This window comes from Stylophora pistillata, chromosome 8 (genome assembly GCF_964205215.1).
Source record: "Stylophora pistillata chromosome 8, jaStyPist1.2, whole genome shotgun sequence".
NCBI classification, from domain to species: domain Eukaryota; kingdom Metazoa; phylum Cnidaria; class Anthozoa; order Scleractinia; family Pocilloporidae; genus Stylophora; species Stylophora pistillata.
In genome coordinates this window covers 19,603,716-19,618,798 of record NC_142526.1, presented here as the reverse complement: position 1 = coordinate 19,618,798, position 15,083 = coordinate 19,603,716, and the positions used below count along the sequence as shown (strand labels likewise).

The window sequence follows — 15,083 nt, the reverse complement described above, 5'->3', positions numbered from 1 at the left end:
TGCTGACAATGCCATTGAGATGCACCGCTAACCTGTCTCTTACTATGGTTAACTTACAGAGTTCCTTTCTTCGTTTGGCGATAGCACTTCTTAATAGACGTATTCGAATAGCACGTACATCATGTCTACTTGTGTTTGGCAGTTGAAAACAGATGAACTTCGGAAACACATTGAAGGATAAACAGTTTTTGAGAAAATTCAAATCCAACTCAGCTTTGCTTACTTTGATAGAAGTCTTCTCAAACTTCCGAAGGTCAGAGTAGTATACATCGAACTCTAATACACAAAAGTAAGGAAGTTGGAAAACAGTGTGCGAAAGAAGGTGGTTCTTTACTTTTGAGCATTTTCGAGAAATTGCGTTAACTTTGTAACAGGCTAACGTGGCCAAGAGCATTTTTCTGGTAATTTTTTGATTGCCATGCCCCCAGATCTTCCGCACCGTTTCAAACCAAAACCTAAATTTCATTTCAATTTTATTTCTTTCAAGCCCCTCAGACCAAATCGATGATAATGTCATTGATCAGCTTGTGTCTATGGGCTTCTACAAAGAGAGCTGTCAGAAGGCTGTCTATCATACGCACAACCAAAGTAAGAAAACCATCCACATACCTGTACAAATATTTTAACTGTGAAAGAAACTTTGCGTAGAGATGTTACACATTTGATTTCTTCTGTATAATTTTGCGGTAGTATACTCTAGACATTGAGCAATACATAATTTGTTGAAGAACTATCCCGATTAAACCAGCTGGGGTTACATGTGATAAACGTCTGTATAATGCTAGGATCAGCAACGTTGATTGCGTTTTCTTATTTTGGATTTACCTGTCTATCTTTTACAAGCTGTCTTCTCTCCTCTTCGTCAATCAGCTTCGTGGTTTTTCTTTGATTACGAGTAGAACCTAATATGAACTGGGTTCTAGAGCAAATGGGTGACGCACGCAAGATGACTGTCCGTCACAATTTTTGCTTTTAAGAGTTTAACATAACAGCTGTAGCTATTAGCTCTTAACTTATCCAAGTCATTTTTTGTTTGTGAAAGTGAATATTGTCATTTATCCAGGTTCAATTCTAACGAAAAATTTTTAAATCTTTTTCTGGAATTTTGGTCTTAATTATTAACAGACGTTTCGACTGAAACCATCAGTCATCATCAGTGTAGTTTGTCACGTGGTAGATCACTATCACCTGAACCTTTACCTGACGTACTTCCCGAATTACATCAGGTTACAATTATAAGAACCATTTGCGAAGCTTTCAACAAAACTCCTGTCACCAAAACACGGATCATTCACGGTTTCCGGGAAACGAGCCCAAAAGCCCCTGATCAAAAACGACCACGATTCCTCGTTTTGCCAAGCTTCGACATACGAGCCTCGATTATCCAATCGAGCCTCGATTTTGCAATCGTGCCTCGATTTTGCAATCGAGCCTCGATTTTCCAATCGAGCCTCGATTTTTCAATCGAGCCTCGATTTTCCAATCGTGCCTCGATTTTCCAATCGAGGCTCGATTTTCTAATCGAGGCTCAATACGGGAGGGAGCCTGGGGCGAGTGAGAGTGGTCATGTTCTAGCAAACTTGTCGTCGCGAACTCAGGACTTTTTTGAAATTTAAAAAAAAGAACGCGAGAGGGAGAAAGAATATTTTTACACTGCTAAAGAGATGGAGGAAATGGTCCTAAGGTAAGCATTGGTTTCTTCTGGTACATTGTTTTACCGGAGGGTGTTTGTTCCTACTTGCTGCTTCATAGTTTTCGGTTACGTAAGCTCGATAGATTTTCGCGTTCCTATTTTAATTGGTCATTTTTAGCCCAAAAAGGAACATAACTCTTAGGAAATGTGAAAATGGTTTGGACAAAAAAGACTGAGTAGAGGATGAGTAAAACTAACATTCCGGCACCAGAATGCAAGACAGTCACGCGTATGCATAGCTACCAGCTGACATTCATATTAGTGAGAATGGAAAAAAACAAAAGCAAAATTTTCTCATCTTGCAAACAAATGGTAAGAAGAATAATGTTAACTATACTTATGTCCATTTTCCAAGACCATAATAGCTCAGCAGCATTTCATGGAACATGTGAAAGTGTGGTGGGATACTATAATTTTTTTGAAGCTAAATTTGTTATCCAATTTTGTGTTTCACTCATTCTATTCAGTTAATTTTGTGAAACACAATCATACTGTGATATTTTTTATAGCAGAGGAATCTATTTTAAATCAAAATTGACTAAATGTTCACAAATGAATGAACGTTGGAGGTTTTTAAAGAAACTGTGGTGCTGTGTCAGTGGGGGTAGATCAATTAAGATGAAATTGTAAACTGGCCACCCTGAAGATTCAAAAAGCTGACGTTTTGAGCATTAACCCTTTGTCAGAGTTAAGGGCCAATACTTGAAACTTCAGCTTTTTGACTCTCTACAGTACAGTGGCTAATTTATAATTTCAACTTCGTTGATATAACCAAATTAAATGTTGACTAGTAAGATTAACATGGACTTGACAATTAAGTTAAAAGAAATTAATTCTTATGAATTAATTTGATAGTTCAGAACAAATAAGATTCCTAAAATGTTAAATATTAACTTTGTAATAGATCCACCAAACTAATCAACTGTAAAAGCTATGACACAACTGCAACAGTTCACTTTTAACAAAATAATCAAGTGCTTGTTGAGCTGACCTTAATTTTCATATAGCCTGACCTAGCGCACTTTATTGACTGAAAAAAAAAACCTTAATCCTTATCTGCGATCATGAGTAAAAAAAAAAAGCAAGACATTTTTGATATTAGTAACTGAATTGAATATTTTAATACCTATTAATTTAATAAATACAAGTTGATTTTACCATAGTAAATAATAAACTTAACATCAAATCTGCCATGTTTGTTGTTTAAGTTGAACCTGCTGTATAATGTAATTTTAACTTTGCCTACTCTTCAGTGCAAGGCAAGAATTAAGCCAAGGGGTCCCTACTCTAGATATTAAATCACTGTGCTCTCACCCAAGGAAGCCAATTTCACACCTTTCAGTAAAGTAAACATGGTTGTGGTTAAGGTTTATAGTTTCATAGAAGCCTAAATTTTTGCACTCTTTTAGAAGTCTTCTATATTGCATGTGCAACATCAACTATTAAATTCAAATCATAACTAGTTCCAGTATTCGATCTAGTTCATGTTTTTGTTTCATTTATTTGGAATATTCTACTCTGACACTAAATGAAATGGTTGTGGACTCTTACTGATGTAAAAACAGACTAAAAAACAAAGAAACAAACAAAAAGCAAGTTACCTCATATATATTAAGTACTTCCAAAGCAGCTGGCAATAATTAAAGAAAACCAAAAAAAAAAAAAAATGTGCTTACTATCCTTAGATGAGGGCACAATATTAAGGTGACTAGCATTTCAGATTACGTGGGTATGAGTACAATTTTAGTATGAGCCTACTTAGACATTTTGCATATGTTGATTTACTGATCGTTTGATGCTTCATTTGTTGTCTTTGTTCTTGTGTTTATGTTTTGTTATGAAACAAGGACAAAAGCTTAGTGTTTTTCAAGCAAAAGAGAATGGCAGTTGAACCTGAAAACATGATTTGAAGTTGAATCAGTTACTTGGGGTCAGAAAGCATGAAATGAAAAATATATTTTGCTGTTTTTTGACATCGTATATTCAAGATTGGTCTGTAATTTTTTAAAATAAGGATTCCACTTTATGATGAATTGTTTACCACAATAAACAACTAAAACCTTGAAAAGCATAAAGACTCTGACATACTGGTGATGGTTTGAATGATGTCAGTTCTTGGAAGTTTGAAGATCATAGTTTGACCCAGACCATTTGTTTTTCAAATGACCCAATATAAAATGTCATGCAATACATATGACCCACTTTGACTAAATTCTAAACTGAACACTTTTAGTTCCTTATAACACCAACCATATTTCCATTAGGAACTGAAGTTTTGGGCTCTACACTTGTTGTTTATCATCAAAACAAAGAACATTTTTAACTTGTTGCTTTATAGCAGCCTCTATTGAACAAATTTTGAAGGACTCTAGCCAGCCTCTACCATTTTTGATGACCATGAAAATATGTGAAATGTATGGGAAAGTGAAATTTTATTGCATTGTCCCAAGTTGTGTTTCTGGAAGTCTTTTAAATTACCCTAAGCAGTTTGATTGTGCATTTTTATATTTGGATCTGCTCTACATGAAATAAAATATGAAAACATCCACAGGTAAACAGAAACAAAGGTGTGGCTGACAAGGGTCCTTTTAAAGTCTTTTTAAACTTTTAACATTCTGGGTGATTTTCCACCATTGGCTTTTTTCTTTTTGAGGTTGTTCTCCTGTCCTTCTTTTTCCTTTTCCTTTCATGTTTAACATGTTCGTTCCCCTCTTCATCTTTATGTTCCCTCTTTTTCTCTTCTTCTGTGTGCTCCCTCACTTCCTCTTCTTTCTTTTGCTCCTTTTTCTCTTCTACTTTCTTCTCCTCCTTGTTGATGTCTACACAACTTTCCTCTATTTCTTGTCCTTCTTCTGGGGAAAAAGTTATAATTTTAGACATTGTAGGCTGACCAGTAATTTTCTTTTTCTTGCTGTTGACTCTCAATCATATATTTCTCTGATAATTATATTGTCCCAGTTTGGAGGGAAATGCTTCATAGATTGCCAGGTTAAGTAGGGGCCTTAGTTAAAAGGGTCAGTAGGAAATTTCCATAATCCATGGTCTCCAGGTCAAGAATATACATTTCCATGTTCTTTCAATATCTTCTAATAGAGTCTAATCATTTTGTTCAACCTTCTGATTAAATTCTTTTGTAGCTCTGATGACATCCTTATGCCATGTTATCCTCTAAAATGCAGTAGGATGCCAGTGGATCAACTAACATCAGAGATGGCCACTTTTACCAACATTAAAATCAGTATCCTTACTGGTTGGTAAAATACTGGTTATTTTACTTATTAGATAATATGCTTCTCACCTGCTTGTGCAAAAAAAATTCCAGATGTACCTGGTAGTGGTTCCTGAAACAAGATAAAAAGTAAAGGGAAGTATGCCATCCACAAGAGTCACGTGTAACTTACTTTTAACAACAAGGGACAATGGCAAAAACCAAGATGCCACTGCCTCAATCTCTTACTTTCCTTTATAACCATGACTATTATAACGTAGATATAGTATTATAAAATGAAATAGTCACTAATGAAATGTACATGAACTAATCTAATTACATGACCTCATATTTCAATGGCAAATTAAAATAGGGCATTCAATACCTTTACTAAACACACTTGGAAAATGATGTTACTAACATGATCTCTATTTACTTAGTTATTTAGGTTGATAAGTTGTTTACATTATAGCATGACCCTTATTTAAAACTATAGTGATAATAGATACTGTCAGTTGTTCCACCTTGCTGTTGTTAATATTATTTGGTCAGGTGTTGATGTTAGTGTTATGCAGGAGGAAGCCATGACAGTTCATTTTGTTCAGTTGTATGTATATTGACATATCTTAAATTATTTTGGTTAAAATGAGAACTAGATCACATGAAGATCATTAAGTAAGTCTGCACAAAATAATGCTTCTCGCAAAGAACCTTGTCCCAAGGGACCCGTCAGTCTGCCCCAAGTGTTGCGGCTCAGGAAGAACCTCGTCCCAAGGGACCCGTCAGTCTGCCCCAAGTGTCGCGGCTCACGAAGAACCTCGTCCCAAGGGACCTTTCAGTCTGCCCCAAGTGTCGCGGCTCACGAAGAACCTCGTCCCAAGGGACCTTTCAGTCTGCCCCAAGTGTCGCGGCTCACGAAGAACCTTGTCCCAAGGGACCCGTCAGTCTGCCTAAGTGTCACGGCCCACAAAGAACCTCGTCCCAAGGGACATGCGAGTTTTTTAAGTTTAAGTCAACTTTTTTTGGTCAATGATCTATGGAACATACAATGCAATATGTTATGGTAGGGTTTTCATAATGTAGCATACTACCAATAATTTTACGTGACATTTTAATGTGCACTACTTCCCTTACCTCATTTGTTTTGCTTGTGTTCGAATCTTCATCTGTCAGGAGGAGAACTAGTCTCAGTATGTAAAAATACACAATTTAATATACCTATATTTTACTATAATTGCTCAAGCAATACAGGTGATGATGATTTATCCAGTAAATTACAGAATTGTGTGGCGACTTTCATTGTTTATCAGGTAACAAATATGAAATTAATAAGCCCTCAACACATAACTTAACATATGACCAGTGTTGATTTTTGGCATTAAGGCAATTTCTTCTGAAATTTTTTAAAGAAAGATGTTATCTCTGTTTTTAGGAACATCATGTAGCCCTAATGTTTGTCCTTATTTTCTGCTTATTATCACTGAGCAAGGCAGATTACCTGTAATTTTCTTGTTGGGTTGCATTACCTTTGCTAAGACTGGGTCTGCTTTTCATGCATGTTCAGTATCATTTGAAGGTACTTCATTTTTATTCTTTACATTGTTTTTTTCATTTTTTTGGTAATTACTAGTTTAATACATAATATTTGTATTCCTCACCTAGTATTGTGGATGAAGGGTCACCCTCCAACTGCAAATCGGGAATATTTCCTTGGAATGTCACCTGCAGGCAAAATGAGGAAAGCCATCATGTGACCCAGAATTAACATTTCTTATTTCCTTACCATTAACAATTTCAAAATTTATGCTTAACTCTATGAATAAAACTCAGGTCATAACCCAAACTTTCAACCTGGGTATACAAAATGAATAGTCAAAAAAGATGATTTTGTCTTTTAATAATAATCAAACTGAAAAATTAGGCTGTGTGGAGAAAGAAACGGTTTATACTAAAGACTGGCTATGGTGATAAGAGCTTTCCAGTTTACTTCTTCAATAATACACATTCTTTTTTTCTGTTTTGATCACTTGTGCCATTTTGCTTCATGTCACACACTCATAGGCAGATAATTTGCAGCAAATTGACCAGTCCGAGCATACACTTTACTTAATATGTGGTGTTGTATCATACATTCAAAGATAAGTTGTTACTATGTGTATTCACTTTTTTCTAACCTCTGATCCCAGAAGGGATTTAATCTCTGCCTCATCCTGGATTTAAAAAAAAAAACAAGTTAACAGAATCAAAGATAAGGTTTAATACATAAATTCCACAGTATTTACCAGGGTAGCTGTTTGAACACTTTACAACTGTGACTTTCAAACCTCATGCAGGCACATTGGTGAATATGCAAGCAAAAATCCCCTCAAAATTCATACTTGTATTATGTATCTCATAATGATTAATTTTGTGTGCTAAGAAATACCAGGAGATAGCATATCATTTGCCATATTTTTTCCACCACCTCTAAAAATCAGGATTAAAAGGGTATTTTGAACAAATTTGAATTCACCAAACGCATTCCATTTGCCTTCTTGAAATAACACAAGTATATTTTAGACTCCAACTCCAGATTTCTAGTACTGTAGTTGTTATTTGTTTTATGCAATATTATTATTTACTTACTCTCTCATGAATATGAAGCACCTCTGGTCTCTCCAAGAGGTCTCCATGTTTTACCACTTCCCTACCTCTTTGGATAGAGAAGTGTAATGGGAGAGCATTGTTGGAGCCTGCCCAGTCATATACTTCCTATATCATTTAAACAGGAAAAAAGGTTAGATTTCTTTTTATAAAAAGCTATCTGCCAATCACTGTATGTCTACATAATTTTACCAAAGTGCTATTTACAGTTTAATAATTTGTATCATTGTTTATATGTACCTGGAAGAAGGCACCTTTGATGAACTGGCACTCTTCCTTGCCGTTTGAGTGGCGGAGGATGATTTTCACTTTCTCTTTTTTTTCTTCCCGACTGACATCTGTAACTCGGGCTGGTCGGGCTTTCCTTATCTTGCTTGATTCTTTAATCTTACAGAATAAATACATGACAACCTCAGTAATATTTCATTGATAATGTAGAAAAAAGATCTTGAAATTTCTGCTGCTAAGTCTTAAAAGAGAAAGTGGTAATTATAGCAGTTTTTTTGGTAACAAGTATTATTTATGTTGAATCACTTCATTTCACTCATTTCCTCTCCTGTTTGGGGATATGTCTCTGAAACTTGGGCCATACTTTGATGGCTGGTGCTTGTTTTGGCTCCTGAAGTCTTAAAGGAAGCCTTCTAAAAATAATCCTCATTTCATTGCCTGACTTTCTCCTAATGTGTTCTTTATTTTAGTTTATTTGCAACAGGTAATCATGCCATGATTGACATAATTGATATTGGCATTATTTGTGCAATATAAGTATTTGGGAAAAGCTATTTACCTTGTCATCCTCTATTGCCTTTTGCAATGCACTCTCCTGCTCCCTCTTAAGTGAACGATCCTGCTCTAACCTCTCCCTTTTGGAAACAATGAATAACTTAAGGTGAATCTCACCAGCATTCACTTTGATTTGCTGCATCTGTCTGGATAATCAAAACATATTAACCACCTAATTTGCATACACCTAGGTCTTTTTAATGTTTGTTAATTGTGAAAAAGACATTGTTTGACACAGCTTAGTATCTGATGTATGAATAACACATCAGACTTGAGCTATATGAGTTTATGAAAATTTTCTGTAAGATCATAAGGTTGTCAATGGGTAACAAGCTGGAAATAATGATTTCTTCCTTTATCTTATCGAATATTAAAGACCTCTTACCATTGCCCTTTTTACTGCATCCACCACATCTTCCTTTGTTGCTAATTTTAGGTTGTCTCCTTGTTATAAGAATCCAAAATAAAACAATTTTGTTTCCAGCCATCTTTAAGTCAAATCAGATCAATATTAACCTATGATGTTCAATTTTTAAAAAGGGGCCAAAAAGACACATTAAAACAATTTACCAAAAATTGGCAAGATTTATGCAAGGTCAAACTGGTATGTAGGTAGTATACTGGTGCCTGATGATGGCTTGCGATATTGTACATGACTGCAAGTCAACCTTAAAATTAAAGAGTACATTATCTTTAAATTAATATAATACTTAAGGTAAGGGAAGCGCTTTTAAAGCAATGGGAGTTTTTCCTCAAACTTCCTAATGTTTATTGTTTGTTTTGACTTGTGCCCACACATAGTGATGACATTAAAATTGAATGAATACAGACTGACTTGCAGGCATGGGATCCTTTTCAAACATTCCAAACTGAACGTTGTTTGCCAAGAAAAGCTTATTACTATTATCAATACAAAATTCCCTTCATTAACATTTACCAACCTTTTCAACAAATTGTATTTTGAGGCTATTTACATTCTTAAAATGCTCACCACAAAACACTCTATGAGGATAGGCTGAGAAGTTGTGGGTGCCATTATGAGTAAATCGGACCCTGCACTTCCAAATTTTCTTTTCACTGTCATAAAAAATAACAAAATGGTAAGAAGAGTTTGAGAACATTGACAATTATGGGCATTATTGCATCTATTATTTGTGCGTAGCGGTTGTTATGGGGCACTAAATATAGCATAAGGAAACACAACATAGACTAGAAGATAACAGGATATTTTGATATGCTCAGTACTACAGAAAGTAAAACACCCTGTTATAAGTACATCCTGGAAGGGAACAGGAGATGTCAACATCCCTTAATAATGAAGAAACATATCTATGCACACACTCTTTACAGTACACAATATCAGTACTTCAGATGTATCCATTTTTAAATATTAGTAAAGTGTGAGAATTACATTACAATCTTGATGTTTAGCCATTAAGACTTAAAAAACTTTTGTAACTTTGACCTTTTTGTCTCGTATCTTAGTAAACATCCAAAACACGGATAGTAATTCAATACCTTCTCTCCCAGATCTGGATTTTTCTTTAGTTATCCAAAAGTATAAGTTTCCATGATTGATTCCATGTAGAATATTCAGAATCCTGATGATTTAAGAGAGAGATAAACATATTTGATTACTAATTAAAATTAATTACTACTTAATGTGAAATGTAGCATGCATGCATCATACAGTGGATATTAAAAATCTTGAATACCCTTTGTGATGTTTGTGAGTGATGTTTGTGCGTGATGTTTGTATTTCAAATTGTAATGTAATTTATGTTTGAAAACACAGAAACCAATCAGTAGGAGTAGCCTTCTATGTACAAATAAATTGTCATGTGGGTACACATTGCACCAGGTAAGCATGGTCACTTTTGATGTCTCCATGTGTTTTTAAGTTATATACACAGAAAAGTTTAAAGGCACGGTTCATGCATATGTCTCTCAATAAGAAAAAATTAACTATTATGAACTATGATTTTAACCTACTTATTTTGTCACTGTGACTTAGTGTAATCGGAAGCTGTTTCTGCAGAGTGCAGCCTGCTTTTAGAGATAAAAATAACCTTTTATTAACTATTGATAGTCACCTTATCACATCAGGTATGTTGTCACCTTCTTGTAGGATCACTGTAACCATGCTTCTCTGGTCAGACCTGGCCTGGTGACACATCTAGATACACAAATCTATAAATTAAAGTAGAGTTAGATTTAATGTTATTTCTTTTGGTGTTATGATGCAACACAGTGCATTGTTGCAATGCATGCATTAGGACTATATGTCACCTAGAGAAATTAAAGTTGACAGACAGTAACTGTAGTATACTTTTCCAAATGGGTCTGTTCCTCAGCAAGTGAAATTGACATATGACAAATGTGGCTTCACAAAAGTTTACAGGCTATTTTTATTTCAAATGTGACTGCTAATATATTTTACTTCTCATTAACTCAACACATTGACACCTAGGCATGCTAACTGTATTTATTTACAACAGTTTCCTTGAAAATTGCAAGCCATCCGGGCAAACATAACATCGCTATTGAACACAAAACATCCTCATTTGTCAAGTTCAAAAAGATTGGTAGGAGAATATCCTCATGGGCTGATGCTACCTCCATCAGCACTTGTTCACAGTAAAGCACATCCCATGCTCTGTCCACACACCATTGCACTGCAAAATTATTATATTGTGGTCTACAAATAGTAGTGGTATTCAGTCAAACTGTCATCCTTTAAAGACATCTGTGTCAAAATCTTCTAAGGGTTGGGTTTTTTTCAAACTCTTCTTCCATTTTCCTTCTTGAAATAACAAGTATATTTTAGACTCCAATTCCAGATTTCTAGCACTTTTGTTATTTGTTTTATGCAATATTATTATTTACAAATAGTAACAGTGTTCAATTGAACTGTCACCATTAAGGACCTGTGCCAAAATCTTCTAAGGGTTGTTGTTTTTTTTTTGTTTTGTTTCCATTCCCCAACTCATGCTGTAGTTTGAAATATGAATCAGACAGCTACATAGGGTATAAGCAAGGTTAAGCTTTCTATTTTAAGTTCAAATGCTACTTTTGGCATGAATATTGTTTTGTATATGGTGGAAATTTATCTAATGTCATCATCCAGGGAGAGCCCTGCATGTAATTGCATTAAATTATTGACAATAATTCCAACATACCTTGATTATTCAGATCCAGAACTCCTAAGGAACTCATAAATTATTGAAAATATTATTAAATTATTGACAATATTTCCAACATACCTCGAGTATTCAGATCCAGAACTCCTTAGGAACTCATATCCTCTTCTACAACCCCAGCTTAAATGTAATGGCACAAAATTGAATGACTCTCAAGAACATTACTTATTGTGCATTACTTCATGCTACAAAACTGCACGAGTCAGTCAGTCTATCCGTCTATATCACACTGTACTCTACCATAATACTGTAGATTATCCTATTCTTCATCAACAGGAGACCCAATTGTTCATCTCTCTTGTTTTTCAATTAAATTATTGAGTAAATAAAATTATGTTCAAGCTAATCCCACTTTGGCTTTTTTAAGTGTATCTGTTTTTTAATCCATTTTATCGAAACATACCTGTTTCCCACTGTTCTGTGCCAGTTAAATGACATGCTATAATAAATGTAAAAAAAATATATGGTGTAAAAATTTCCTCCTTTTTGATTTAATTTCTTGATCAGTCTCACATAAATATTGTTGATTTACATCATACCTAATGTGTAAATCTGACTTGGCTTACTTTTTTAGGGCACTTTCTCAGTGTTAAGACTTAAAACACTGGCTTTTAATAGTGCTCTGTAAATTTGCCTTATAAATGGTATTACATGATACAATTTGAAATCATCTATGTAAACTATCTGCAGTTTTAAACTTGATTTCTAGTGTAATGTGCATGCTTTTTTCAGAAAATATCCTTACCCACCCCGGAGATAACTATTAGATATTCCAATCAGGATTGGGTTTTTGGTGTGCAATAGCCAAAGATCATGATTTTGGGGGGGGGGGGGGGGGGTGGGGGGGGTCATAGAGAAAAAATAAAAAAACCAGCATTTGATGCTCTTTAATCATTCACCATGGTATTACCTGAGTCAACATTTACTGGGTTACTAGCTAAATAGCTCCTGTCGAGGTCACTGGTATCCATGTCATCAAAAGCAGAAACACCATCTGTTCAAAAAACAACACAACACAGTTTTGAATTGTGTCACATCATAATCATATACGGGCAGAGGGGTCACCTGCTTCCAGTCAAGATGCAAATGGAAGATTGAATAAAAAACAACTAAGTTTATAACTAGTGTGCAAATCAATCAAACACTTACATTCACTTGTAGGCAATGTCAAGTCCACTTGATTAACAACACCACTTGCTACCCTTGCTTCATCACTGGAAGTCCCTGGCTGGATGACTGAGTTTGTCACACTTGTTTGAGATGAGCTGAGATTTGGGTGAGTGGTTGATTGTTGAGAAAGCGAGGAAGGGTTGGAATTGAGCTGAGCAGAGGGAAGGGAGGTTTGGGATTGGTTTGTGGAGGGTGGGTTAGAATTAGGCTGAGCTAGGAAAATGGAGGGCTGGAATTGGTTGGTGGATGGTGGGTCTGAATTGGGCTGCTCAGGGTGATGGGAGGGATGGGATTGGTTTGTGGGGGGTGGGTTGGAATTGGGCTGAACAGAGGGAAGGGAGGGTTGTTGTTGGTTTGTAGAGAGTGGGTTGGAACTGGGCCAAGCAGAGGGAAGGGAGGGTTGTTGTTGGTTTGTAGAGAGTGGGTTGGAACTGGGCTGAGCAGAGGGAAGGGAGGGTTGTTGTTGGTTTATAGAGAGTGGGTTGGAACTGGGCTGAGCAGAGGGAAGGGAGGGTTGTTGTTGGTTTGTAGAGGCTGGGTTGGAACTGGGCTGAGCAGAGGGAAGGGAGGGTTGTTGTTGGTTTGTAGAGGCTGGGTTGGAACTGGGCTGAGCAGAGGGAAGGGAGGGTTGTGGTTGGTTTGTAGAGGCTGGGTTGGAACTGGGCTGAGCAGAGGGGAGGGAGGGTTGTGGTTGGTTTGTAGAGGGTAGGTTGGGATCAGGCTGAGCAGAAGGAAGGAAGGCTTGTGATTGGTTTGTGGAAGAATGGAGGGAGGCAGCGTTGGAAGTGGGATTCATTTGAAGAGAGAGAGAAGGAGGGTTGGGATTGGTAACTCGTGGTGTTGGTATGGACTGAGGGTTAGGGTTAGATCCTGAGATGAAAAATAAAACAAAGAATTTAAATCAGCCATTTGAATTACCATTAAAATAGTGGAAAGATGCGAGAATTACTAGTTTTTTACTGATAAATCTATGACAAACAAATATTGAAAATTTTTATGAGGCAAAGATCCTTATTGCCAGTCGGCCAATCAGTGGTAATAAACATTAAAAGGGTAAATACTGAAAAATTAGCATTTAAATATCAAAGTTTTTATTTCTCAGCAGATTAATTGGGTTATGTTGTTGCTTTTGTCTTTCAAAGACCACTGGTGATTTTCTTTTTAATTGCAGCGAAAATGTATTTCCACTTCAAGGAGGCTGTTATTTCCAGAACGCTGTTATTGCAATTCTAACAGGCATTTGTGGGTACTGCAGCCATATATTTTACTCCACTACAGTTATATTCATGTCAACATGCAAATTTGCTAAAGACCAGCCTTTGCAGCACAGTTATCTTGTGGCTTTGCCAAAATTGGCTTTTACTATCTTTACTTATGGGTCATATGACATAGATGTGTATGCACTCAATGCGATCTTTTGGTGCTGACTGCAATGACACAAACCCTTGATTGATTATTAAAGTTTACACTAACCTCCATTTCTCGGGTGTTGCAAAACCATGTATATGCGCCTGGAATTGGAACTCCCCTTGCCATAAATTCTAAATATTTCCTTGGCGTCTGCTATGCCTCTGTAAACTTTTTCCATTTTGCTCCCACGGCTCGTAGACTTGTATAGACGAATTCTATGGAAAGGAAAGTTCAACATCGACACTACGTACAGTTTACAGTGGCTATATGAAATAACATTTGAATTCACTAAATAGTAAATAAAGTATGGGGCAAATCTAAATAGAGATGATCAATGATAAGTTTCTAGACTTGTTTGGCATGTATTATTCCAGTCCATATTCCCCTCTACTCCTTTACCCACTCCCCCTGCCTCAATGATTAGCCTCCTGTCAATCTGGAAATTCTAGTTGAGATTCCTGCTTTCCTTAATTAAATAATTTTACCAATTGCCTGTTTTCACTGTGTAACCATTGCACAGGTAAAGTCAAGAATAGAAGAGATAAAAAAAGTTAAATATCGAAACAGTCTCGGTAAGATTCAGATCTGTGCGTAGTTTAGAGCGATAAGTATTCTGATCAAACTGAAAATCCGTTTAAATGAAAGTCTTCGAGTAACGACTGATAATTCCTTTCTTTTTTAATTTTGATGACGTTGCGTGAAATGACTCTAAATGGGGTGGATCAGGATAACTTTCGGCCCAACCTTACACGTGTTATAAAAGGTGCTGTTTTTATATATTACGTGCACATTTAACTCCGTTGCAGGCCTTACATTCGTAGCAAGTTCACTGCTCATACTTTGGTATTAATGAATGATCCGAAGCAAATAGCTAAAGTATGAGTGGTAAATTTTGAATCCTTTGTCGCGTGGCTAAAATTTGAATTGTTTTGCTCTACCTGGGTTTTACGTGACCACACACTTCTGAGTTTACATT

At 36.0% G+C, this 15,083-nt stretch overlaps 2 protein-coding genes and 1 long non-coding RNA gene across 3 annotated transcripts; all 3 read right to left on the bottom strand.

The window, feature by feature from the left end:
* Window positions 1–2,782: 2,782 nt before the first annotated feature.
* Window positions 2,783–8,469, bottom strand: LOC148725371 (uncharacterized). The gene is made up of 8 exons (XM_088731487.1): window positions 8,332–8,469; window positions 7,785–7,931; window positions 7,527–7,652; window positions 7,076–7,111; window positions 6,560–6,623; window positions 6,036–6,067; window positions 4,992–5,034; window positions 2,783–4,545 (listed from the first exon to the last, which is right to left on the bottom strand). The coding sequence occupies exons 1-8, from the start codon at window positions 8,467–8,469 to the stop codon at window positions 4,301–4,303; spliced, it is 831 nt and encodes a 276-aa protein (XP_088587613.1). The 3' UTR covers window positions 2,783–4,300.
* A 242-nt stretch (window positions 8,470–8,711) lies between these two features.
* Window positions 8,712–10,864, bottom strand: LOC148725370 (uncharacterized). The gene is made up of 4 exons (XR_015990752.1): window positions 10,421–10,864; window positions 9,846–9,928; window positions 9,319–9,404; window positions 8,712–8,771 (listed from the first exon to the last, which is right to left on the bottom strand). It is a non-coding gene; the product is annotated as an uncharacterized LOC148725370 (long non-coding RNA).
* A 751-nt stretch (window positions 10,865–11,615) lies between these two features.
* On the bottom strand, window positions 11,616–13,672 carry LOC148725369 (uncharacterized). Its single transcript, XM_088731486.1, has 4 exons — window positions 12,677–13,672; window positions 12,438–12,521; window positions 11,931–11,966; window positions 11,616–11,647 (listed from the first exon to the last, which is right to left on the bottom strand). The coding sequence occupies exons 1-4, from the start codon at window positions 13,491–13,493 to the stop codon at window positions 11,616–11,618; spliced, it is 969 nt and encodes a 322-aa protein (XP_088587612.1). The 5' UTR covers window positions 13,494–13,672.
* Window positions 13,673–15,083: the final 1,411 nt, after the last annotated feature.

Excerpts from the sequence above, each read along its gene's own strand:
- LOC148725371 (XM_088731487.1), bottom strand. The coding sequence starts at position 8,469 with ATGCAGCAAATCAAAGTGAATGCTGGTGAGATTCACCTTAAGTTATTC. Across the intron at positions 6,068-6,559 it reads CCCTTCATCCACAATACTAG|ATGAAGATTCGAACACAAGC; the intron begins GTGAGGAATACA and ends TCCTCCTGACAG. Across the intron at positions 4,546-4,991 it reads AATTTTTTTTGCACAAGCAG|AAGAAGGACAAGAAATAGAG; the intron begins GTGAGAAGCATA and ends CTTTTTCCCCAG.
- LOC148725369 (XM_088731486.1), bottom strand. The coding sequence starts at position 13,493 with ATGAATCCCACTTCCAACGCTGCCTCCCTCCATTCTTCCACAAACCAA. Across the intron at positions 12,522-12,676 it reads GACATTGCCTACAAGTGAAT|ATGGTGTTTCTGCTTTTGAT; the intron begins GTAAGTGTTTGA and ends TTTTTTGAACAG. Across the intron at positions 11,967-12,437 it reads CCCAGTAAATGTTGACTCAG|CATGTCATTTAACTGGCACA; the intron begins GTAATACCATGG and ends CATTTATTATAG.